Source organism: Balearica regulorum, chromosome 20 (assembly GCF_011004875.1).
Source record: "Balearica regulorum gibbericeps isolate bBalReg1 chromosome 20, bBalReg1.pri, whole genome shotgun sequence".
Taxonomy (NCBI): domain Eukaryota; kingdom Metazoa; phylum Chordata; class Aves; order Gruiformes; family Gruidae; genus Balearica; species Balearica regulorum.
Window position 1 is genome coordinate 2559612 of NC_046203.1, and position 25038 is coordinate 2584649.

The 25038-nt window shown below is 38.5% G+C and overlaps 1 protein-coding gene across 2 annotated transcripts in view; it reads left to right on the top strand.

Moving 5' to 3' along the window:
* Window positions 1-806: 806 nt before the first annotated feature.
* Window positions 807-25038, top strand: part of QSOX2 (quiescin sulfhydryl oxidase 2) — a 29986-nt gene continuing 5754 nt past the window's right edge. The window contains exons 1-11 of one of the 2 annotated variants that reach the window (XM_075772002.1): window positions 807-1083; window positions 5773-5873; window positions 7154-7202; window positions 8299-8407; window positions 8605-8695; window positions 12150-12295; window positions 13298-13441; window positions 15632-15761; window positions 18081-18203; window positions 19369-19519; window positions 23708-23896. In XM_075772002.1, the coding sequence (XP_075628117.1) occupies window positions 849-1083; window positions 5773-5873; window positions 7154-7202; window positions 8299-8407; window positions 8605-8695; window positions 12150-12295; window positions 13298-13441; window positions 15632-15761; window positions 18081-18203; window positions 19369-19519; window positions 23708-23896 (1468 nt within the window). In that variant the 5' untranslated portion in view covers window positions 807-848. The remainder of the gene's footprint in view (window positions 1084-5772; window positions 5874-7153; window positions 7203-8298; window positions 8408-8604; window positions 8696-12149; window positions 12296-13297; window positions 13442-15631; window positions 15762-18080; window positions 18204-19368; window positions 19520-23707; window positions 23897-25038) is intronic. The other variant, XM_075772001.1, reaches the window with a different exon arrangement.

Consider the following 25038-nt stretch of genomic DNA (forward strand, 5'->3'; position numbering starts at 1 on the left):
AGTCATCCTCTGGGGACATTTTCTCTGTTAATGTAATGAAAATTCTTGAGCCTGTACTTACAAATGAAAGGACACTTTCATCCTCTGGCTACAGCTATAAAAGGTGCCAAAATCCATTACTAGTGCACAAGCAAAACAAATTCAATAAAAGGACAGAGTTTCTAACATCCTCCTCAGAGCTCACAGCATCCCACATACCACCTTTTATCGTCTCCTCAGTTCAGCGGAAAAACAGCTCTTTCCTGCTGAGTGATTTACTTTGGGATGAAACAGTTCTCAAAGGCTGCGTTATTTTAAACTCTTCTCAGTGAGAAGCTTCATGATGTTGAAACTTCTGTTTCTATAGCAGATTGCCCCATAAAATCGGCCCCCAAGCTATCATCTCGGTTGTTTTAACCTCTTTAGTTTTACTTTTTTCCTTAGTCCCCCTGAGGGAAACGTGGCTCTAAACACGGCAGCAAAGGGTTTTTTGGCGGTGTGTCCCTGTCACCAGGGTTTGGTAACCCACTTGGGCAACGAAGGGGGAAGGAGGGAGCGACCGCCTGGGCCAGGGGGAACGACATGGCGGCTGGCGGTCCGCAGGGCGCGGTTGCCAACAGGTGCGTCCTCTTTGAACGGGGGATCCCCCCCTCCCCCGCTCCCCTCAGAGGGAAACAGGAGCCAGGCCTCCCCCTCCGGCCGCCAAAGCTCCGGGACGCTGAGGCGGGAAGGAACCCAGGGGACGCGGGTCACAGCAGCAGCCCAGCCCCGCCGGGGCCACCCAGGCACTAGGCCGCGTCGCCAGGGCCGGCGCGTTGCTATGGCGCGGCCCCGCCCCGCCCCTCGCCGCGCGCCGCTGGCGTCCCAACATGGCGGCGGCGGGCGGCGGCGGGCCGCTGGCGCTGCTGGCCCTGCTGCTGGCGGCGGCGGTGGCGCGGCTGTACCGGGCGGGGGAGGACCCGCTGACCGTGCTGGCGGCCGGCTCGGTGCGGCGGGCGCTGCTCAACTCCTCGGCCGCCTGGGTGGTGCAGTTCTACAGCTCGTCCTGCGGCCACTGCATCGCCTTCGCCCCCACCTGGCGGGCCCTGGCGGGGGACGTCAAAGGTGAGGCGCCGCCGCCGTCCCCTCCGCGGCGGGCTCTGACCGGGCCTCCGCACCCGGGGAGCGGTCACCGCCGCCGCCCGGCTCTCCACAGCTCTGCCCGGCGTGAGGCCAGGCTGCCGCGGGCCTGACCCGCCGGCCCGCAGCCCTCTGCGGCCTCTCTCGGGTCCCCGGGCCGCAGCCGTCAGTCCCCGGTGTTGGGGCCGGGGCCGGAGTGCCCGTGTGGGCCGCAGCGGTGCCTCGTCGTGTCTCGGCGCACGTGGTCACCCGTGGGGCGCTCGGCTGCAGCGGGGCCTCGGCTCTCTGTGTCACCCGTGGGCTTTGGCGGTGCCACCGCACAAGTGGCTGCGCTTTGCGTGGGCCGCGGTGCCTCAGCGCGGCAGTGTCGCCCCGCTTGTGCTTCTCCGGTGGCGGGCACGGCCCTTGCCACCTCGCTGGAATGGTACACGGGACAAAGTGAGGCATGGATGGCAGTCGCAAGTCTCCAAATTAAAGGTTTCATAGGAATCCAGGGATAAAACACCACCTCTCACGCGCACAGCAATCCAGCTGCGGATTTACACGCAGGCGCGTCTGTGTGCGTTGCAGCGTGCAAGTGGACGCGCTAAAGCACAGGAGGTATGTTTAGTCTGAGCTCTGTGAGGCAAGATCTTTCTTCTGTATGTTTTGTAAAGAGACTGGCCTGGTTTCAAGGCAAAAGAAGAAATAAATATTGCGGTACTGGAGAAGCCATGCATGTGTTTGGTTTATATCTTGCGAATGCAATATAGTGTGAAGGGACTAGAAGGGGGAAAAGGACCGCTAGGAAATAATACAAACATCAGGCTAAGTGAGAGTCAGATTTATCAAATATTGACTTAAAAAGAAACGGTGTTCTCCGTGGTTTATACTGAGAGAGACTTGCATCGCTGTGTCTTGGTCTGCTCAGATTTTTTGGGAAGTGCTGAAGTGGTTTACTCTATTTGTAGATCTAAGGTAAGGAAACAAACGGGCCCCTCAGGTGTTAGTTAAATTCAGTATCTCTGGTGAGAAGAAGACCTGAGATCAAATATGTAGGACATGTTATGGTTAATATAGTGGTATTAAAGGCTTTTAAACTACTCTTAATTTAGCATTTGACCCAAGAGACGTTTCCAGGATGAAGCCAGCAGTTCTAATGCATTCGTATGGTTTCAGTTTGAGAGGGAGTGAAGAGCTCTGGCTTTTCTCTGGAAGCCTTGTATGTGAAAAGTGTTAACCATTAGCGTGAAATGTAGGTGCAGAATTAGGCATACTTGGGTTTAGATACATGGCAATGGAGGCCTACCCAAAAATAGGTCCTAATGAACTTGACACGCTGAGGATTGCTGGCCGATGAGCAGAAACTCAAAAACGGAGAAATACAGAGCAGTAGTGATTTCAGAGCATTTCAAATGCTCCTTAGTTGCATGGGTTTTTGTTTATTAAAGCAGTAGCTTTTCTCTGTTTTCTTTGCATAAATTTGTGTAACACTTTCATCTTCTCATTTGATTTGCTTGTGGCCAAAATAGTATGAGATTTTCTTTTTTTTGAAGAAAAGAAAGAACAAGGAGGTGTTTCAACACTGCAGTGAAGAACATGAAGAGCCTGAACTGACCAGAGCTTTTGTCAAAATAAGGCAGGGACATGTTTATGTATTACTACAGCAGCATGATACCTTTGTAGGCGATATTTTCTGTAACTTGTAATGACTTCCTTAAATATGTGTTTTCTTTCTCATCTGCAGTCATGATAACTGCAAATGATGTTACGCACTTGTATTACTGTAACCAGTTAAAGGCCTATCTACTCATTAATCCATTGAGTTTTTATGAAGACTTTTATATAGAAAGTGGATTTTTATGTTTGTGGACATTGGCACTACCAGCAAATGCAATTGGCTTCTGGTGTTATTTGTCAGCAAAATGTTTCCATTTTAAAGTTGGAATGAATGGATTTTAGTAGACTCAGTGAGACTGAGAACAGTCACACTTTTTGTTGGCAGCTTCATCCAAAAAAACCCCTAAAAACGTGTCACCTAGGCTGTCTCAACATTTATTTTTCGAAAATATTTACTCATCTGCTAGGATATTACGGCTATCTGCAGACTAATCTACATTGGAGAACTCCTAGATCACTGTGGTTGTATTTGCTAATTTGGTATAGTTCAGTTAAATTGGTGCAACTACTTTGTCCATAAAAGGCCTGGGCTTATATACTTATTTTTTATTTCATTTCTCATTTGTTAAATCTTGGCAATACTCTCATTGCAAACTTCATAGCAGAAGATAATCCTCCTGAAAAATAGGAATGGTGGTTGCTTTTGTGTAATTTACGTTTTGAGTTTGCTGCTCGCTCTCCTCTCAGAACAGGCTTTAAGCTTAGAGTCATTGCTGCTGCATTCCTAATCATACATTTAGTTTTATTACGGTAGTGTCCAAAGTGGCCATTATAGTTAATCGTACTTTTTCTGTCTTAAAAGGTGATTGCTTCTATCCACCAAAATGCCTGTGGGCTGGAATTATGTGTAGTAATTTTCTGAGTAGCAGTAACAAACCCTTGGAAATCCCATATACAACAACCCTTGAATTATACGCAGAAGTAATCCACTTCTGTGGGTTTGGAACAACTGTTGCAAATCTAGCAATAATGATTTCCTTCTAGCAATTGTTCTTTAAACACATTTGGTGGGGACCTGCAGAAGCCTTGTCATTATTCAGAAAGCAGCCTATGTGTTAAAATACATAACACTCAAGTAGCACTCGGGGAGAGGTACCTTGTGATGCATCTCTTATCTCCTTCACTGAAACTTCATAATGGAAAATAACACATGCTGGAGGGAATACACAAGGTTCATGCAAAGGAAGTGTCTTCCTCATAATGCACTGACTGGTGTGTTGGTGTTCTGTAGCATTTCTTAAGTGGGAGGTTTGACCAACCTGCTGGATTTCCAGTTTGTCCAACACATTCAGGTCATTCATTGGAACTTGTTTAGCATAAACAGAAATAGTGTTGGTTAACGTGATATCACTCATCTAACCCTTTCATATGGTTTGTGAGTTAGTATTTAAAAAATACTGATGCTAATTTAAAATTCATCAGCATTAAAAGAAAACAATCCAGGCTACAATGCCACTGTAAACTTACACAGTCCAGGCTGTGCACTCCAGCAACTTTCACATCCTTTAAAAAGAAAAAGCTCTTTTTTAGGCAGAAGCAAATGCTAAGCAGCACACATCCCAGCTGGTGCTCTTTAACCCAAGTATTTAGCTAGCAATGGGTTTGCATTGTTGTGAGTAGGCTATTTGCATTAGGTTCATAGTGCTTCTATTCATTGTATGGAGGAGGATCAAGACAGGTGGAAAAAGGAGGAGGAATGGGGAAAGTTGAATGAGATAGATACCCAGAAGCCAAACTTTTTTTTTATTTTCCATTTTATTTGATGCAATAGACTGTTGTATCTTTTGTGGTCCTGTGAATACATGCCCATCTGCTCTAGCATGCTTGTAGTTACTCCTGGTGCCTGTTCAGCTGTTGGCATGTTCAGCACAACTGAAATTCTCCATCAGCTGCCCCATCCTCCTCCAAAGACAAATAAAGGTCAAGCTAAATTTCAAAAGCAGCTAGGCATGCAGCTGTCAATCAGATCCTGAACTTGATGAAGCTTTCATGCTCTTTGCTATAAAAGCAAGTTTAATTTTAGTGCTTTTTTAAATTTTATTGATACTTGGGAATTGTGGTGTACCTTCAAATTCTGCCCACAGCTGTTTTGATTTAGCTTAGCTTTAAAAAGTACCTAAGGAGTCTCTTGGAGAGATTCTTCCTTAAAGTGATTGCTGCAGCGGAGCATGGCTCAAAAAGATAAGTTCCTAGCAAAATGAGAAGGAAAAAGCTATAAATTAGTTGAAAGCTTTTATTGAAGTTATATAAGCATATTTATAGAAATACTTGAACTCTTGTGGTTATTGCTATGAAACATTTATAAAGGAAACTTACAGTGATGTTCAAACTCAACTATTTAGCACCCTGGTTGAAACTCAGATATTTTTTGAGGTATATCTAATGTATTCCTGAAGAGTACTAAGAGATAAAGACAGCTTTCAGTAGAGAATCTGTGAGCCTTGGGTTGTGTGCAATTCCGGGGACCTCTGAGAAAACTGGAAGTTCGGTAAATAGTGAGTCCTTGTTAAAACAGCTATAATACAAGATGCATCAAATTTATGGTTTTGTAATTGACAGCCATGTGGATGAGTAACTGTTGGATTCTATTTTATTCAGTTGTATATATTCTGCATGCTTTATTTTATGAGTTTAGCTAATGGGAAAAGCTAGGGAATACAATCCAGTATCTTGCAAGTGTTGGTCTGGCCCCTGTTTCATCTTCCCGGATTCAATAAAATTTCTTCGGACCTGGAAGCACTACATTGTGAGTTGGGATTCCTCTTATTTAGGTGTATTGAAAATACTGACGCAGCTAAGAAAAACAGGGAGGTTTTAGTTATTTTAAAAATCAGTAGATTATGTTACACTTGAGGATAGAAATGAATAGAAAATGAGAATCGACCGAGGGCTTGATTTTTATGCCACTGGAATCTATCGGAGTTCTGTTGTTGATTTCCATGGGAAGCAGGGTAATCCATCAGCTGGGATCCATGATTGCTTCTGCTGAAAATTGAAAGATATCTTTGTTTTCAGACTGGGAAGCTGCAATTAGAGTTGGTGTGCTGGATTGTGGGGAAGAAGAGAACTATGAGACGTGCAAAGAATATGGTATTCACTATTACCCAACTTTTAGGGTAAGTGGCATAATATATTGCCTTAGGTAAATGATGCATGCTTTATAGTAACTAAAACCATAACAAACTTGCTTGCGCAGTATTACGTGTAACTAGCTGTTCTTTAGCTGGACTTTTTCTTTGCTTTTGGTGAGAAAGCTGCAGGGTTGATAAAAGATTAATTCAAGTTCTTTTTGCTGAATGTGATAGCAGGTGCAATTATTTATAGGAGTAATTCAGTCCTCAGTTCTGAGTCTGAAAAATTCTTATTGAAAGAAGATACCATTCTAGAAAGTGCTGTGTTGTTACATTTATATGATATCTAGTTGTGATATACTCATTACATAATAACAATATGTAGAAATATTTTTCAAATTCAAATATTCATGATTATTAATAGTGTTTTTCATTTTGGCATGTGAAAGTAAAGGTTATACATTGAAATTGCATAATGAAATCAGCTGATTTCATGACCAGAGCTCTAATTAAAAATTTACCCTTGATTGATCCCTTGCTGTTTTTCTAATTAATTTCATAATTTGCTTAAACTGGCTTTTAAAAGGGAGTTTGTGTTTCCCAAAAGTATGTACCATTGTTCATCTGCAGGTCTAAGTGCAATTTTTAACTTCTCTGTCTTTGTCAATCAGTATAATCACATTATTAACTGTAAGCATAAGCAGAACTTGATTGAGACAATTGAGTAAACTGTGCTTGGTAGGACAGGAGAGGGAACGTTTCACTGTAGAATTTGTGATGTTCTATCCTGATAGAAATAAAATATTCTCTTTTTTTAAATCTTTAAAGTTTTGGGTGTAAATTGGAATGCACTCTTTATTAGACACTGAATTTTTATCTGTTTTGTTTTTTATAGCAGAAGGCAGTCAAGCTCCATTATATATCCTATTTAACCACTGGAGGGAGTTGAGAAAATGCGAATAGCGTTCTAAGTGTATACATACTGATTTGGCAATCAGTTAATTCATGTTTGGGTTAATGTTTGCAGTAATGGATCACTATATAGTATTGAATTATGCATTGTGGTGTTTTTCCTCTAAAAGTTGGCTTTATTGTATATCAGAATTTTGACTGGTACCTATGAGCTACCCTCTTGTAGTTGAAAAGTAGGTCTTTGGAACTTATAGGCTAAGAGGAAAAACTGTCTTCTGAACAGATAAGAATGTCTTGTAATTAGAGCTGTAAAAAGTAAAAACTCTTGAAAGCCATTTTTGTTTCTAAACAGTTTTTATCTTATACAGTGAGTTATTTTCAAAGCAATACTATTATTTTTTTCTCCCACATAGTACTTCAAAGCATTTACAAAGCAGTTTACTACTGGAGAAAATTACAAAGGTAAGAATATCCTACTGTAAGAAATCCCTAAAGCAGTTACCCTATCAGCCAGGAATGTGTCACACAATAAGCAAAATTCTTTTGCCTGTCTATTTGTTTAGACAGCTAGAGATGGGATGGACACTAAATAGCTCTTTAAGATATGATATTACAAGTACTGTGATGAAAATGGAGTGTCAGACAGAATTTTAGACAGGTAAAACGCTTGTTCAAGAACTTAGGGCTCACATTCCTCATTTTTTTGAAATGTAGTTCTTAATTTTCACAAATGGCTAGATAATTTTTTTTTTAATTCCTTTTTTCCATCACACACCTCATCAGCTGAGATCCAATTTGCTCAATCCTGACTCTGCTGCTTTTTGATCTGTCAGCCACTTTCCAGGCATCCTCAGTCTCACAGGGAGAACCCCCATTTAGATGTTGACTAACTGAAAACAGGCTTATCCTGTGTGTTTGACAGGATCACAGCTTGAGGTGGTTTGTCTGGGGACAAAAGTAGTGTTGTCTTTTTCAATGGATTAACATTTAAAAGGCCAGAGGTCACAAGAGAGACCACCTGCACCATTAACCCTTCATGTAAAAGCAGACCGTAGCTGTACCTGTTATTTTTTGGCATTTGTGAGATTTTCTGATTTTTAATTTATTTCTTTTAAAGAAAAATAAAATATTTCCTCATATTGCTACGTGGCTTTGTAACGCCACCTGGCCCATTTGGTAAGAATGGTGCACCTTGGCGGTGCATCATCATGCATGATGAATATCCTTATTCCAAAAAAGCTACTGAAGTTGCCCACACCATCTATTGTGAAAATGAATACAGATTTAGAATGAAGCATTGTTTGAAGAGAAAATCAGCAAGGCAGGCAGATGGTTAGATTTGGAAAAGTCTTAAAGTTTTATTAATTTTGGGGTGGGATGAAATCCTACAACTAAATCTGTAGTCCCTGTTCTTCAGCCAAATTGCATTCTGGTTTTAAGTCCAAATTTAAAACAAAAAACTGACACAGAAAAGCATGAGAATGTATGAAAACCTGCATGTGAGTCATTTTTCCCTGGTTTTCTGAAGTGTTGTATTTTTTTTGTAACCTGTACTCAGCAGGAGCAGATCGAGAGCTGCAAACAGTTCGTCAGATGATGATTGACTTCTTACAGAACCATTCCCAAGAGTTGAGACCGCCTGCTTGCCCACCGTTGGATCCGGTTTCGTAAGTTCCTTGTTTGAAATACAGCTGGTGTATGCTTACTGTGTTATTTAAATTAAATGTAGAAGGTCCTCTTAAAGATGAAGTAAGCTTTTTTTCTTATTATCAGTCCTGCTATGACATTGTAAAAGGAAGTTCCATCAATAACAATGGGTGTATTGCGTTCTACCTGTGCTAAATAGCTTTTCTTTTCTTAAAAGGTCCAGTGATATTCCTTCTCTTTTTGACAAGAACAGCCATCATTATACTGCCATTGTGTTTGAAAGTAATAACTCCTATGTTGGGCGAGAGGTAATGTATGACTTATGAGTATGAATGAGTGAATGTTATCTTAACACAGCTCAATTATATGTTATTTAGCCAAGCAACAAAATTTCTGATTATAGGACTGAATTAAAGGATCGTAAAGGGCAGCTTGTGAGATATCACAAAGTCAAGGCATTATGTAGGGCTGTTGTATTTAGTCACACAGAGGAACTTGTTTACAAATGAATGGGATGTTGTGTTAACCTCTTCCATTCATGTTTTAGTAGAAGATGAATTTATCAATTTCATTGTTAGCACAATTCTTTTTTCTTTCAAGATTTAGAAGATTACAACAAAAATATTGTCAGATTATGTTATTGGTTTTTGTTACTGATAGAAAACCATTCATAATATTCATTCTTCTGGGCAGCTTTTGTGATTTCAACTGTTTATAGTAATCTAAATTCTCTGGTTCTCTTTCTTTACATATAGGTTGTAGGAAATTACGTCCTAAATTAAGATGATAGCATAAAATTATTTTCACAGTTCTGAGGCACTGAGGAAGTAGAAGTCTTTGGTTTTTTGCTTTCCCCACCCCCTCAATAAAATATTTGATTTGGCATCATTTCACCATCTAATGAGCCTGCTGTTAGCTTAGACAACTGTTACTTTTCTCTTCCTGCCAAGATCTAGGATAAGTAAAGAAAATAAATTGCATAATTATCTAGGCATAATCTGTGTAGAAACATCCAATGTCTGTGAAACGTTTGTAATTAGATTTGATGCTGAGATGGCCCAGTTGCAGAAGTGGAGGAGAGTGTGCTGCCAAAAGTGAGAATCACTTTGAGAAGCAGGCTGCTTCCAGACGTTTGTTTTCTGGAAGCTGCTGTCTTGATATAAGTGGGCATTACTGAAGAGAAGAAATATGATGATTATAAAGTTCTTCAGCTTTTTATCACACTCACTTTAATTTTATTACCTGCTGCTATAGGGAAAGACTGAGTGTCATCTGATTAACAGAAAGTGGAGTCTGCTTTCAAAATAAAAAATATTTGCTAATGTTATGTAGTATTTTAGCTTTATGCAATAGTTTAGTGAAGTAGAAAATAACATTGGTTTCAAATTTACAGTATAAAACAATATGGACAAACTTAATAGAAGTCACAACAGTTGAAGAAAGGAAGGCCATGCATTTATCACTGATGGAAGGAAGGAAGGAAGGGTCTCTTAAATTACAAGTTTGAAAGTGAGGGAAAACACAGCAAAGAAGAATAATCACCTGGAAAGGAAAAGTATAGTGGAAACTGTGAAACAATAGGAAAAAGATATAGAAGAGTCAGAGAGGGGTAAAAGTAAAAGAATGACAAGTAGAAAGGTAAGAAGTCTTGGAAGCATGGAAGGTTTTGTAAGAAAGAATGGAACATTTGAAATGGTAGTATAAGAGCATAGGCTAATGGAAGGATGCGAGGAGTGTGGTCATTAGCATGGCAAAAGGGGATGGCTGTAGCAGTGGGATTTTCAAGGATTTAAGAGAAGAAATGAGTATTTAAACTTTTTTTTTTTAAAGGGCAAATTTTCATTACTTGTAACCAAGTCATCATATTAGTAGGTGCAGCTTTGGCTGTAGTTGGCAAAGAATTTTGATAGTTGAGTCCTGGCAAATCTTTGAGGCATCCTGATGTTACCACCCCCTGCTGCTTCCTCCACCCTTTGCTGAATTTTACACCTTGCAAAGAAATTTGTGCCCACTCCCCGCTGCTCTGGTGCAAAAGCCCAGCACCAGGTTTAAACAACTGATGAAGATTGGTTTGAGCTAAGATCCTGGACTGTGAACTCATGAGATATAGGCACGTATTCCTGTATGGAGTCTCTGCTGTGGGCTTGGTAAACAAGAAGAACTGAACAGACACAGCTTGATTTGGCTGGGCTTACCAGGCAAAGCCTTAACTCCTGTGAAGCCCTTAATCCTCTTCGAAGTCATGGACTTGGACATCAGAATGGTGTAAAGTGGTGGGACCAATGTTTCTTCACTACCTGAAATCTTGCCTTTAGACTCTTATATAACAAAAAACATAGACCTGTTGGTGTCTGTGGAATATCCTCTGGGCGATTTTGAGGTTTATGAGGACATTTTGTTGTCATATTTTCTTCAGATGTTAGACTTCAGAGGGAAAAGATCAGCACAGACCAAAAAAAAAAAAGGAAGATAGGAGTAAATAATTTCCAGAGAAGAATAAATCTTAACTGAAATTTAGCATTGTGGTGGGTTGACCCTGGCTGAGGGCCAGGTGCCCACCAGAGCCGCTCTATCACTCCCCTCTTTTATTAGACAGGGGAGAAAAGGTACAATGAAAAAAAAACTTACGGGTCGAGATAAGGGCAGGGAGAGATCATTTTCTAATTATCATCACGAGCAAAACAGACCGAACTTAGAGAGGGAATTCATCTTATTTATTACTAAGCAAAACAGAGTAGAGGAATGAGAAATAAAACCAAATCTTAAAAACACCTCCCCCCACCCCTCCCATCTTCCCAGGCTCAACTTCACTCCCGGCTTCAACCTCCGCCCCCCCAGCGGCACAGGGGGACGGGGAGTGGGGGTTACGGTCAGTTCATCACGCGGTGTTTCTGCTGCTTCTTCATCCTCAGGGGGGAGGACTCATTGTTCCCCCGCTCCAGCGTGGGGTCCCTCTCACGGGAGACAGTCCTTCACGGCCTTCTCCAACGTGAGTCTCCTCCACGGGGTGCAGACCTTCAGGAGCAAACTGCTCCAGCGTGGGTCCCCCACGGGGTCACAAGTCCTGCCAGCAAACCTGCTCTGGCGTGGGCTCCTCTCTCCATGGATCCACAGGTCCTGCCAGGAGCTTGCTCCAGTGCGGGCTTCCCACGGGGCCACAGCCTCCTTCAGGTGTCTCCACCTGCTCCGGCGTGGGGTCCTCCACGGGCTGCAGGTGGAATCGCTACACCCCCTCATCCTCCCTCCATGGGCTGCAGGGGGACAGCCTGCTTCACCATGGTCTTCACCACGGGCTGCAGGGGAATCTTGCTCCGGTGCCTGGAGCACCTCCTCCCCCTCCTTCTTCACTGACCTTGGTGTCTGCAGATGTTCTTACATCTTCTCACTCCTCTCTCTGGCTGCAAAAAGCCCTCTCTAACTGTTTTTCTCTTTCTTAAATATGTTATCACAGAGGCGCTGATTGGCTTGGCCTTGGCCAGCGGCGGGTCCGTCTTGGAGCCGGCTGGCATTGGCTCTGTCAGACACAGGGGAAGCTTCTAGCAGCTTCTCACAGAAGCCACCCCTGTAGCCCCCCCGCTACCCAAACCTTGCCACGCAAAACCAACACAAGCATCCACAGGATACTCGTAGATGTACTTCCTTGGTGAACAGCTTAATGATATCCTTAAAGGATGATGCACTTCACCTATTTATATGTCTTGTCCTACAAGATTGGATATTCCTTGAACAATGTATAATTCATGTCATCTTTTCATTATCCAGGTTATCTTAGACTTGATCCAGTATGAAAATATCATTGTAAAGAGAGCATTGAATTTTGATAAGCCTTTTCTCGAGAAACTTGGTATTACCTCAGTCCCTTCATGCTATCTGGTGTATCCAAATGGGTCCCATGGATTAATTAACATGTAAGTAGTTATTTGAGGAATACGGGGAGGTTAACTTAAGCTATAAAAACAGTTTCTATAGCTTGCTTTCGTACAAAGTAAGTTATTCTATAAACCTTCTTTTTCATGTATATAATGACATTATGTCCTGGCACGTGATCACTACGTTGTACTGACTGAAGTTGTGTCTTCCTTTTCTTTGTGTTTGAAAATTGCCTGTCTTGAGTACTCTCCAGCAATTATTAAATAGTCTAGTGGTCTTGTTTACTCTTTGTGGGTGCTTGTAATAAACAGACATGGGTTATGCCAGTGGAAGTTGGATTTCATCATATATAGCGACTATTAGTCAAAATGGTGTGGTGGCTAACTATAACCCTTGTGGTCTTTGACTACAAAACTAAGTTTATACTGCTGACAAAACTCACTTGTTAGTAGATTATTTGAAGTAGTGTTTCTAACTGGGAATAAAAGCTCTAAGCCAATATTTGTTACATGTAGTTTCATACTCTGAGAGCAATGAGCTGGTTGTTCTTAATGAACCATTTAATATTGTTACCTCTTTTTTTTTTTTTTTAATGAGAGAGCTAATATTACTTTTGCTTAGCACTTGCCTATTTATAGCTTTAACATATTACTGTGGTACTTCTGAAAGGAAAACATTTTGGAATAAAAGTGGAAAAATAATTAATGAAGCATCAAAGTTCTTAAAAAAAAAACTTGCTTCTAAGTCAGAATACTTGTTCCGTGTGACCATTGCCTGTGTAAGGCAAACTGACATATTGATGAACATGATATGTTCTTATTTTGAACGGAATTTCAAAGCACTAACCCAAATGATTGTTATTACTGTTACTAAATTGAATATTATTTCATTTCACTTTGTATCAAAACATAACACGTTGCACTAGGGCTGCAAAACATAAACCAGAGTGAATATGTTATTTTATAAATACACTAATTTACTTTGGATTTTCACTTAGTCTGAGATTAAAAGTAATCTTTACTTTGTCCATTTATATGCAGTTTGAAGCCTCTACGGTCTTTCTTTTCTTCATATTTAAAGTCACTGCCAGGTGTAAGAAAAAAACTTCTTTTGCCACTTCAGCTACCTGTTCAAGAAAACAAAGAGAAGAGTACAGAAATCAAAGTGTGGAAAGAGTTTGATAAGTAAGTGATACCCTCCATTTTCAGATCAATGTTTGGCTATTAAAATTTGCTTGCAGTTTTTTCTTGCCATGTGAAAAGCTGTGCTGTAATTTATTATAAAATCCTAGTGCAGTTCAAAATTTTACTTCATTCCATCCCAGGTGATGCACCTTGAGCCGAATAGGCTGGTCACTACTGAATGATCTGCATTCTTCTGCTGAGTAAAATTAAAGGCATTTGTGCTTAACACTGGAGAAATCATGGCATCGAAGCCATAATGCTTTCAGCTATTGCTTCAACTTTATCCATGTCTCAGTATATTCAGATAACGTTTGTGAATTAGTTCCATTCCAGCATCAAGGTTACAACCTCTTTACGCTTGTGAGCAGCGTTTCAAACAATTCAGAGGTGAAATTGAGGGCTGCTAGTATTAGGTTTTTAGCAGCAAGCATGTGTACTGCTATGGAAGGAATGGGTTTTTTTTCCTCTGAAAGTATTGTTAAATACTTAGATGACTTAAAAATACCAAGGACTCACCACCCATTACCTGAAGCGTACAGATCACTGATGTGAATTGTTGGAAAACTTCAGCAAGTAACCAGTGTCACTGAAAAAAAAACCCACTAAAATAACAAGCTGTAATATTTCTGTAGAAAACAAGAATTCTGTGTGTATAATAGTGAAGTGGTGCCCACTAAAAAGCGCTTGTCAAATGCAAATACAATAGAAAATACAAAAGTCACTGTAAAAGATGTTTATCATACAAAATCCAGTAAGGTTTATCTTCACTCTCTTTCCCTTTTTGAGAAGGATGCAACGGCTTTGCAGAGAGATAATCCCTCAGCATCTTTAGATAGAAAAGATGTAGGACTGAGTGCTTCATTTGGTACTTATTTTCCTTTCATGGACACTATTAGTGTCATCTTCATTCAATGACTATTTTAAAATGTTTTATGTGGAACATTCTGTTATCCAAACAATTTAGTTAAATTGAGCTGCTTTCCAGGAAGACAAAATCTTGATGATACGAATCTCCAGTCCAAGTATCTTCTAAATAGGATTCTTTGGGAAAACCTCATGCATTCACATGGATGTCTCTTTACTTAAGAAACTCGAAGCAGAATTTTGCTGGTTTTTAAATTTTAAGTGAGTACGTTATTAATTAAGGAGATACATTCAGAATAAGTCTGTAGTTTGACTTGTTAAGAATATAGATTTTTTTTTCTGTATTTTAATATGTTATTTCCTGCATGTTATTTAGGAGGTGGGGCCAGCCAGTTTCTTGAGTGATTGGGTTTTTAATTCTATTTGTTTCTAAAAGCAATAGTGCTGCTGAAGTCTTACAAGAATGTTTACTCCATTGACTATGTGAACTTCAGTTTGTTCGCTTACATTGCTCTGTGTTATACTGTCTAAAGTTCGTACTTTGAAAGCACTGAAAGGTAGATGGTTTACTTGGTGCATTTGTACTTTGGAAAGTGGTTTTTTTGTTGTTATGAAGATATTTGATTGTGAAAAGGAACTCTTAAAATCCTTGATTTGTTTTCCATGTTTTACTTGTACCTGTCAAGGTACCTAATTCTGTCTGTCTTAAGAGCTGGTGTGATTAAAATTAACTGTTAAACTTGTATGCAAAGAACCTACAGTAAAACTACTGCATTTGGGAGAGGATTTCTAGATTCAGTCCTTTCCAACATTGACCTTTTTCAGTCTTGTTTGCACTCCTGCTCTGTGTATAATCTACTTTTGTTCAACAAGTCTCCCTTTTTTCATAGCATATAATTTTTCTATTTGAGGTCAATCCTGAGGAGAAGCTATAATTTCTTTACACTAGCTATTTCCTTGCTCACAATGTCAGGGTTATAATTTCATTACAAGGTAAAACTGGCTGGGAGACAAAAAGTTTAGTCAAATATAGAAGAAATGCTTGTATGTGGTTATGCTTCATTTGTCTAAACTGAACAAAATGACCTAAAATTACTCTTTGAAGAGAGTACAGTGAAACTCATTGAACTTGACATTCGCCATACCCCACACCTGAAGTAACTGCTGTGTCTTCCCATACTGGTGTAGGATATATGCAATCATTGTGGAGTGGCAAATGTTGAGGTTATAATGACACCTACTATATATCAATTTTACCTTCATGACTGGTGAGAAAATGAGCAAAAGAAACCTGCCACTTTATAACGTTATATATGTGTGTTTCAGATCTAAGCTGTACATGGCTGACCTTGAATCGGGATTGCATTACCTGCTCAGGGTAGAGCTTGCTACGCACAAGACGCTTGAGGGAGCTGAGCTAAAGACCTTCAAGGATTTTGTTACTGTCTCTGCCAAGGTATACACTTCTAGTCTTTGATTATTTGTAAGAATAAAGTGAGTCTAACATAAAATTTATTATGTGACATAAGTCTTTCAAAATGTCTTTCAGAATGTTTAAATATATGTTTCCTTACTAGCTTAAAAAATAGTTTCGTGCGTTTCTTTAAATGTTATTTTTGAGTTATTGTATGCCATTCTGACATACTTACAGAGTTGAAATGCATTTTAATTTAATCTTAGTGGGCTTAAAATTAAATAAAGCTTAAGTAGTCTGCAGCATATTGAACAAACACTGTAAATATAGTCCATTTATCAGATTTTCAGGATAAGTAGCTATTGTAACTGAGTGGGATTAAAAAAACCCTTTGTTTTTCATTCTTGATTTTTGGATTTCATTAGGGCATACTTGACAAATGGTGTTCTATTTAGAGATATTAGTAACTTCTGTCTAAATTTTGAATATAATTGAGGTATTGAAGTTAATTGAGTATTTAAAAATAATGGAGGTATTAAATATAATTGAGTATTTTAAAAAAGATGCTTATATTACATGTGAGTGAAGAGACAATATATGTAGTATAATGTGATGTGACTTGAAAAACAATTGAAATAAACTAACTTTATAATGTCAGCCTACTGAAATGACCAATGTCACTTTATATTTACTTACTGAGCAGCTAACACTTTTATTTTAAATAAAGTGAATCAATACCTGTTTAAGGGAATAATAAGGGCTATATGAACTATTTCCAAATATCTGGATTTATCTGAAAATCAGACAGACAGCTTCTTGCCCCCCCGCGGCCATCAGAGGTCAGAAATCTCTAGCTGGCCTCATTTCTTTAAGAAAGTGTAGTGGTAATCTTTCCATCATATTATCCCTAAAACATCCTCTGGTGTTCCTGATGGCTCCTGGCCAGCTGATGTCATTTGCTTATTAGTGCATAAATGGGGAATGCTCTGTCTTGGTTGCATGCTCATCTCCAGACTGCCATTGCACGAGTGGGGACCGCTGTCCTTTATTTGCATCCTCTGGTCGTGGAACGCTTTCCTCGTAGTTCTCATTCATGATTCTCGGGTGGTTTTGTTAGGAAACTTTTTATAATATCCTCCTATGTAACAGCATTTATAGTGATGATAAATCCTAAGTCACAAGGTCTCTGGTTCCCTACCTGGGGAATTTTCATTGTTGTAGAATTAGGGGGTTTTGGCAATCAGTGCAGAAGTCTGTTGGGTTTTGAATCCTTAATGGGACTGATACCTACCTGAGATACTGTTGTCTTTTAGACGGTAATGCATGGTATTCTGGGACTCCCACAGGAGTAAATTTAATTATAATATACAGTAGTGGTCCAGATGTGTGCTGTTATATACAGACTATTTAAGAGTTGTCTCTGAACCCAAACAATGCACACGGCCCCTGGTGTTAGATACCATACAGACAATTAGCAGAAGGGAGTTCCTGTCCATTAGATTTGCATGGTATCAAGTCAGAGGTCTGTGAATTAGAGATACTATCAATACTTGGACAACAGCTGCAGGATGACTAGCATATGTATAGCATGTTCTGTCATAATTTGCTTTATGTATTTAATGTAGTGGATACAGGGACTTTATTTCCCCATCTGTTGAAATACTGCTCCCTCTGGAAGGGTACTTAGAGAATGGTATGCATACGCTACTTAATTCTATAGTAATTACAACCATCACTAAAGCAAGATACCATTTCTAGTGTAAAATAATGGCATTACCACTGATTTACAGTTCCTCACACTCATCTGCCAGATTCTGACTTCTTTAAGTTGAAATTAAGGAAGTCCTTATTTCCAAATCAATTTGGAAACTGCTATTACACGTATGAAAAGGAAAATGCCCTTCTAGATAACCAACATCGCCTACATTTACAGAAATCTGAACAAATATTTTATAAGAACTAATTTCTGTGATTTATCTTCTAAAAGTGAGAAGGATTTCAGCCTCTCTGATTCGATTAGGTCTTTTGTTCCTTACTGAGCTGAATCACCTTAATGAGAAATTCTATGTAATCTTTCAGAAGTTATTCTGTAGCAGTTCTGCCTGCTACAGAGGCTGAGTAGCTTTGTTTGACTGGTTAGCATTTTGCACATACAACTTGTTAAATTTTGTAAGCAAAAGTTAGTGTGAGATGGCTTTTTACTGGAAGTAGAACAAGTAATTAATTTGCTCATAACCAAATAAAATCTGAAGCATTTTAAAGACAGGAAAAACACATTTAGATAAAGATAAAAGTGTCTTTCTGCTAATGAGATTTGTGCTTTAAAATATGAGTATTTTCTTCTTTTTTTTTTTCCCTCAGCTTTTTCCTGGCCGTCAGCCTGTGGTAAAGTTGTTAGAGACCTTGCAAGAGTGGCTGGTGAGCCTTCCATTAGACAAAATCCCTTATGATGCTATCCTAGATCTGGTCAACAACAAAATGCGGGTAAGCTGTTACTAGTTTCCAGCATAAAATACAGCTTTAGAAAAGGATAAGATTCTATATAAATCTAAGACATCACTCACTGATGGTCCCTCAGTCATAATGGAGTTATAAGAAGGTTAAAATGAAAATAAAGTGAAATCATTACCAGAAAAAAATTCCACACAAAGGAATTGAAATGAGAGAATTGAAATACACAATCCTGTAGTTTTATAATGACCAAGCAATTGCTAACGTGTATGTTCCCTAATGTTAGCTTCAAGTGACGCAACATTCTGGGCAGAAATTCTTGAGTTGCTTTTGCTTGCTGTGCCTGCTATCAGTAGGATTGTCTTGAAGGTCAGAGTTTAAGCAATGGGAAATTTACCCATTGAAATGGGCATTATTGCTGAAGAGTTTCCCAAAATACTCTTTAATTTCCTGACACAGTAAATGCCTTGCTAGGAATCCCATCTCACTTTGGTAATGCCCTGCGATAGGGCCGTCTTTGTACAGAAGTGAAAATGAGTCTTTCTTCCTGTGAAATGGGATTCTATCTGAAATTTCAAAACCTCCTGTGTGTCTTAGGAAACAGAGAGATAGGTCTCAGAAACTAAAATCTTGCACTGGATTTTAGTTATAATTAATAAGTAGTGGTTTTGTTTTAAGAAGAAATAATAATGAATTCTACAGCTGAGCCTGTTAAGACTTTATCACTGTAATTCATGTAGATCTTGCTGAGTGACAGGGAATTTTTCATGTGCCCAGGGAAACTAACTCTGTCAGAGTTTACAGTACTATTTGTTGTGTGTGTTGTGTTCATACTGTGCTTAAAAAACTCTTTACAAGTTAAGCTACTTAATGTGTTCTGTCAGACTATTAGACATTTGTGATGTGCATTTTAGTGGGTTTAACATCAGAGACTGTACATTGTACATCATGTAATGTGTTTGTAAGAGGCATGAGTTTTATAATGGTGCCTCAGAGTATCTCAGATTTAAGGATTGTTAAAAGTTTAAAATTTGTTTGCCCTAAGCATGAATTCATTAGCAACAAGTGCAGAGTCATTTACTGTTCTTCATCCTTGGATCACCTCAACTTCAAGGTAGGATCAACTGACTGCTGTTATGTTCAGTAGTGAATTTAGGTCCCAGAGCTGTTTATATCTTAAATACATGGTTTTTTTCAGATTTCTGGGATATTTCTCACTAAGAAAGTTCAGTGGGTCGGATGTCAGGGCAGCAGACCAGAGCTGAGAGGTTATACCTGTTCCCTTTGGAAGCTGTTCCATACTCTAACTGTTCAAGCTGCACTGCGACCAAAAGCTTTGCTAAATACAGGTAAGCAGCAGTTATGTGAGATGCTTGAGGAGCAAGACGAATACGTGCAGCAGTTCTGCTATGCAATAGAAAAAGTGATTAGAGCACATTTTTTTTTCTGCATAAATACTCAACTAACACATTGGTGGAGGACAGGGGCTTTTGAGGCTTAGCTTTCAGGTTTTTACCAGCAGAGGTCAGAGCGTAGCTTTGCTGCAGCAGGAGGACTTTGAAGGAAAGCGGGTCAGTTTGTCCTTGCTTAGAAATGTGGTAAATAAAGTATGTGGCCTTAAAGATGTGGTTGTAAATATCTGTAGAGATGTGATTGCCTTCAGCAATAAAGCTGAAAAAGGAGACAATTTCAAACAAAGAAATTTTGAACTACCTGAAGAGGGATGAAGATTGTTCAGGTTACCTGAGGTTGAACTGTTAATTTAATTTGAGAAGAATGAGATTTAACTGTACAGTTTAGTAGCTATAAAAGATGTACAACCATTAGACAATCCTTGTGTAATGTTACTTCTTAAATACTGTATGTTATGACTGTTCGGGTTTTTTTCAGCTGAATGTGCCTAGTGACCATTAATCTGTGCAGTGATATACTACTTTGCAAGCGCTCTGTAAAATTGCTTATTTTTAGACTTGCAGCATCTTGTGAGGCAGGTTGTTAATATTCTGTTGATGATTGTTATTTAAGAAATGTGGTGGATATATAATCTATTTTCCTTGTACAATGGAAATAGAGTTACTAATGCTAAAATACTAGCCTTTGTATGTTTTTATTCTTGCCAGGACAGTGCTTTGTTTGGTTATAGTTCTATTTAGTTTTCGTATAAAGCCTTTTTAATGTCTTTTCCAAGGAATATAAGGATGCTAGATGGACTGTTACTAGATCATAAAGCTCAGAAATTTTTAATTTTTCAGTTGGTGATTATATGTTACAAAGAAATTAATTTGATTATTTCAAATTATGGACACATAACATTTGTCCAGCATTACTTGCAGTCACAGGGAAAATATCTCAGTTCTTAGTATTGAATATCTGGCAGAATAGGGTTGTTGTTTGGGGGTTTTTTTTGATAGCTAATCATCCTATTGTTGATTTTTGTTTTGTCTTGTTTTGTTTGTTATTCATGGGACAGTAGGTTGAATCCCTTTAATTTAGTACTGTACTCTGCCTGGTGAATTTTGGTATTTATTTGGTGTTCTGCAGGATCATGCAAAAGTTAAATTTCCCTGTTTGTTCCAATTGCCAAAAGTGTTCTAATTAAATGTAAAAATGTTCTTAACTACACAAAATTGCATCTTAAATCGCTTGCATGTTTCAAGTGTGAGCTCTAGTTGTTCTGAAGTTAAAAATACATTGTAGAACCTGAGAACTCTTTGGCACACTTAACCATCGATTTAAATCGGGACAGATATGTGATGATCACTTCTTATGGCGAAAGAATTGGGTCAGTCTGAGACTGTCGGATTATGTCTTGGGAGGTTTTCCTCTCCTTATTGCTTGTTTAAATCCCATCTACTAAAAAGCATGATGTACTCCCTAATCCTTCCCACCACAGGTAGGGTTTTATGGTTCTTGTCCACTTTAAAGATTAGGGTTACCCTGAATTGCAGTAGTTTGGGAGGAAAGAGAAAAGGAGGATTACACGATGATACGTGGCAGATGTTAATAGAAGATTCATCTCTGGGCTGATAAAAGAAAAACAAACAAAATGAGCCATTTTGCAATTGTTTGTTTTCTTTTTAAAGCAGCTGTATTTTTCTTGATAGTTTCCTCTACTTGCAGAGCTTTACAGTCAGTGTGAGCTTGCTTTCTTGATATAATGTTTTTATTGGTTTATATTTGACGTGTTCTGCTGTTGAATGGTGTAATTTGAATCTGCAGTGGGATCAGCGTAAGGGAATCCAAAGGAACTCTGAACAGAACTGCTCACATCAGAGGGTGTATAAAATCATTGTAGAAATCTAGTCCTGAACATGCTTAATTCTATGAAATGTGGTTTTAGGTAATAGGATCTATTGGTGTGAATAAGACAGGCTTGTGGGTTTTTAAAAAAATTATCTGAATTATTTTTAATCTGTTGCTGAATTTGAAAGACCACCCCACAAAATGAATTTTCAAAAGCATAGCATTACACAGGAGAACAGATATAATTAAATTTGTGTGTGACTCTCTTTTCTTCCATAGAGGTTGTTTGCTAGTAGTTACTTTTGTTGTGTTTATTGTGGGTTTTTTCTAAATACATATTTTAGTATACATGGTAAAACTGTTTTGCCTCATTCGTTTCAACTTTCCAAAATTATTTTTCAGTCTTTCTTTTAATACTGTAATTTAATCTGCTTTAATCTCATAGCTTTTATTTATAGATGCCTATTCAATCACAGATATTGAATGTCTGAGTAGAGATTGTTTGCTTTTTATGATTTCTTTTTGGCTTTAAAGACTTTTTTTTTTTCTGCCAGGTTTAAGAATATAATGTTGTTCTAAATAAAGGTGTTCATGGCAATCTTCATGCATTTCTTATATACATAACAGATAAGTACTGTCATAGCTTTGAATAGATTTTTGTTGAGGATTTTTTTTTCTCCAAGAAACAATGCATGTACAGAGGGCATATGTGCTACCAAACTGTTTGTTATTCACTACCAGAATAGGACAGTGAGCAAAGCACCATAATCCTTTATTACAGAACCTACAAAACCTGCATTGTAAATTACTCGTGGTAGAAGTGTTCAACTGCAGGAGTCGGTAATTTGATCAATCTGCGTCATAAAATGTGTTTCGTTTGACAAGTGCATGTTCGTGATAATGTATAGTACATTTGGAAATACATTTTGGCATAATTTACTGGGTCAATTAAGCATGAATCAGAAAATCTGTGAGACGGAGATGAAACCATTAGGATTTCAACGAATTATATCAGGTTTTGAAGCCACTTATAGATGTAGGGACTACCTGCTGTCACAATAAAGGCCCAGGACAAAGTTCTCAATCTGTAAAGACCTTCTCTTACATCTGAATAAAATAATTATTCTTTTGCATTATCTTTAATGTAAAAAATGTGAATGTTATAGAAAGAATGTGTTTATTTTTGGAGGAATTCTGGAGTTATTCTTGAAAGTTCAAATGTTGCTAAGTAGCTATTGTGTGTATGCATTCAGTGCCTGCCAAAAAAGCCATGGAATTAAAAACTGTAATGAGATTCTGGTATTCAGTAATACCTCAGAGTGATGGAGTAACAAACAGATATCAGAGGCACCTTGTGAAATACTTACCAGAGGGGTTTTGACTCTTGTTTTTTCATCAGCAAGGTCACCATAACTTTAGTACCTGAGCATAAATGTAATGGTGAATGCATAATGTAAATATTAATTTAGTTATTGGGCAAGATATTGGAGAAAGTCTCTACTTCCAGAAGAATTGTGTTAAGTATAGACAGCATGGACTTTGCATGTTTTAACAATTTCAAAATGTATTCAAAGGGGCCTCTGAAAACAAATAGTAATGCCTGATTTTCATTTAGCTGTTTGTTCCCCCCCCCCCCCCCCCAAATTGTAAGATATTCTTTGAAAGGAGATACTTCACGGTAAAGAACACTTGACTTTTAAATCTTATTTTAATGTGTTGTTCAAGGTAACTTTGAACACAATTGTATAGACTAAATGTATTAGTATGTATTGGTCTAAATAGCTACTTTACATTTTTAGCAACACTATTGCTCACCTGGCACTTTTTGAACCTTAGTGTGTTTGAAATAATTCCTTTGTAGTTGTCTGATATCCCAGATAAAACATACTGTTTTGAAATGTACTGTTTGAGATGACTTTCAACTCTATTTATTGCTAAATAATTTGATTTCTAAATGTCTCACCTCAACTACTTAGTGACAATATTATATATGTATTTTGTTGGGGAGGAGTATTTATTCTAAGAACTCTGCGGAGCTTTTAATCCCTCTAATATCTTTGTGACTCACTGATGTATAGGTTCTGTATGACGGCACATATGCTATGTCTATCTTTAAATTATAAGTGGCTAGTTTCTTATCTCTGAAGTGGAGGTGTAAATTTGCATGGAGCAAGAAGGTAGCAACATTTCCTTTCCTTTTCCCACAGTTCACTTTTTTATGTTCGTTAAAGTGCCTATGTTGAAGCTATGTTTGTTCAGGTGATGCTAAATGCATCTTTCATCTGTCTTCCTAGGTCTTGAAGACAATCCCCAAGTAGTACTTCAGATCATGCGGAGATACATTCACCACTTTTTTGGATGCAAGGCTTGTGCTCAGCATTTTGAAGAAATGGCTAAAGAGTCCATGGATTCTGTTAAAACCTTAGACAAAGCTGTTCTCTGGCTCTGGGAGAAACACAACGTGGTGAATAACAGGCTGGCAGGTATGGAAGACCTTGCTTTGGAAAACCCACCAAAGGTAGCTGTGTCTGAAAGACAAGGCTCTGGCCTTTTATACAATGGGGTTTGTATTTGAACAGAGAGATATGCAAATTAGCCTGTGTAACACGAGTTTAGAAACAACAGAAATAGTTGTTCCAGCTTGACATTCCTTTATTAAATACTGACTTCAGAAGACTAACTCTGCATTTGCTGCATTGGTGTACAAGAAAGGTTACTTGTACATAGAGCAAAACCTCGAGCATCCCAATCAACTATAAAGACCAACACACTAACATTTGCATGAATTAAGACATAAGCTATCCTCCAGTAACATAGTTATCTCTTATGATATATAATGAAAAAAACATCATCATTCTCAAAGATACTGTTTCTTCTGAGATCTCACCTGTTGCTTGATGAGGGGATCTTTCCGAAGTAAAAATTGAAGCCTTTTCAAAAAGGAGCAATACAGTTCAGCTGCTTACCAGTGGATAAAAAATAATTAAAGTTCTTTCTGTAACAGTTTAAATAGATGTTTAAAACCTGTCTTCATTTTGTTCCGGAGAGATGCCGTATAGAAAATGATGATAATTGAACAGGAGACTTTCTCAGGATAAAAGAGCCTAAAGTATTAGCAGATCAGCAACTGAATAAAATAAAATTACTGTATGAAGAAAATCTGTTCCCCTGCTAGATTGCTATGTTTTCAGTTAGACTAAAAGTACCACTAAAATACTGGTTGTATTTAATCCGTTCTGTTATGGGGATATCAAGTAACTAAAGCACTAAAGAAAATTGGTTTCTCTTTGCACTTAATCCCTGTCTGCTGTTATGGATCTGTGTAATGTAGCATTAGTTACAATTTAAATATGCTATATTGTGTTTATATTATGGTTATGCTGAATTCCCTAGATTTATGAAGTATTAAATACTGTTGTGAGCATAAACAGTTTGTCTCCTTTCTCCAAGGAGAAAAAAGTAAATGACGAGGTATTAAATAAAAACATCCCCTAATGTTTGTTACTATTGCCAGGTTGAACACAGGAAAAAAGTCGTCTTGTTAACTTGAAGTTGCTAAGTAATGGAGCAATATACTTATTTAGAACATTAAGTTATTGGAAAACTCGCATGGATATTGATTTAG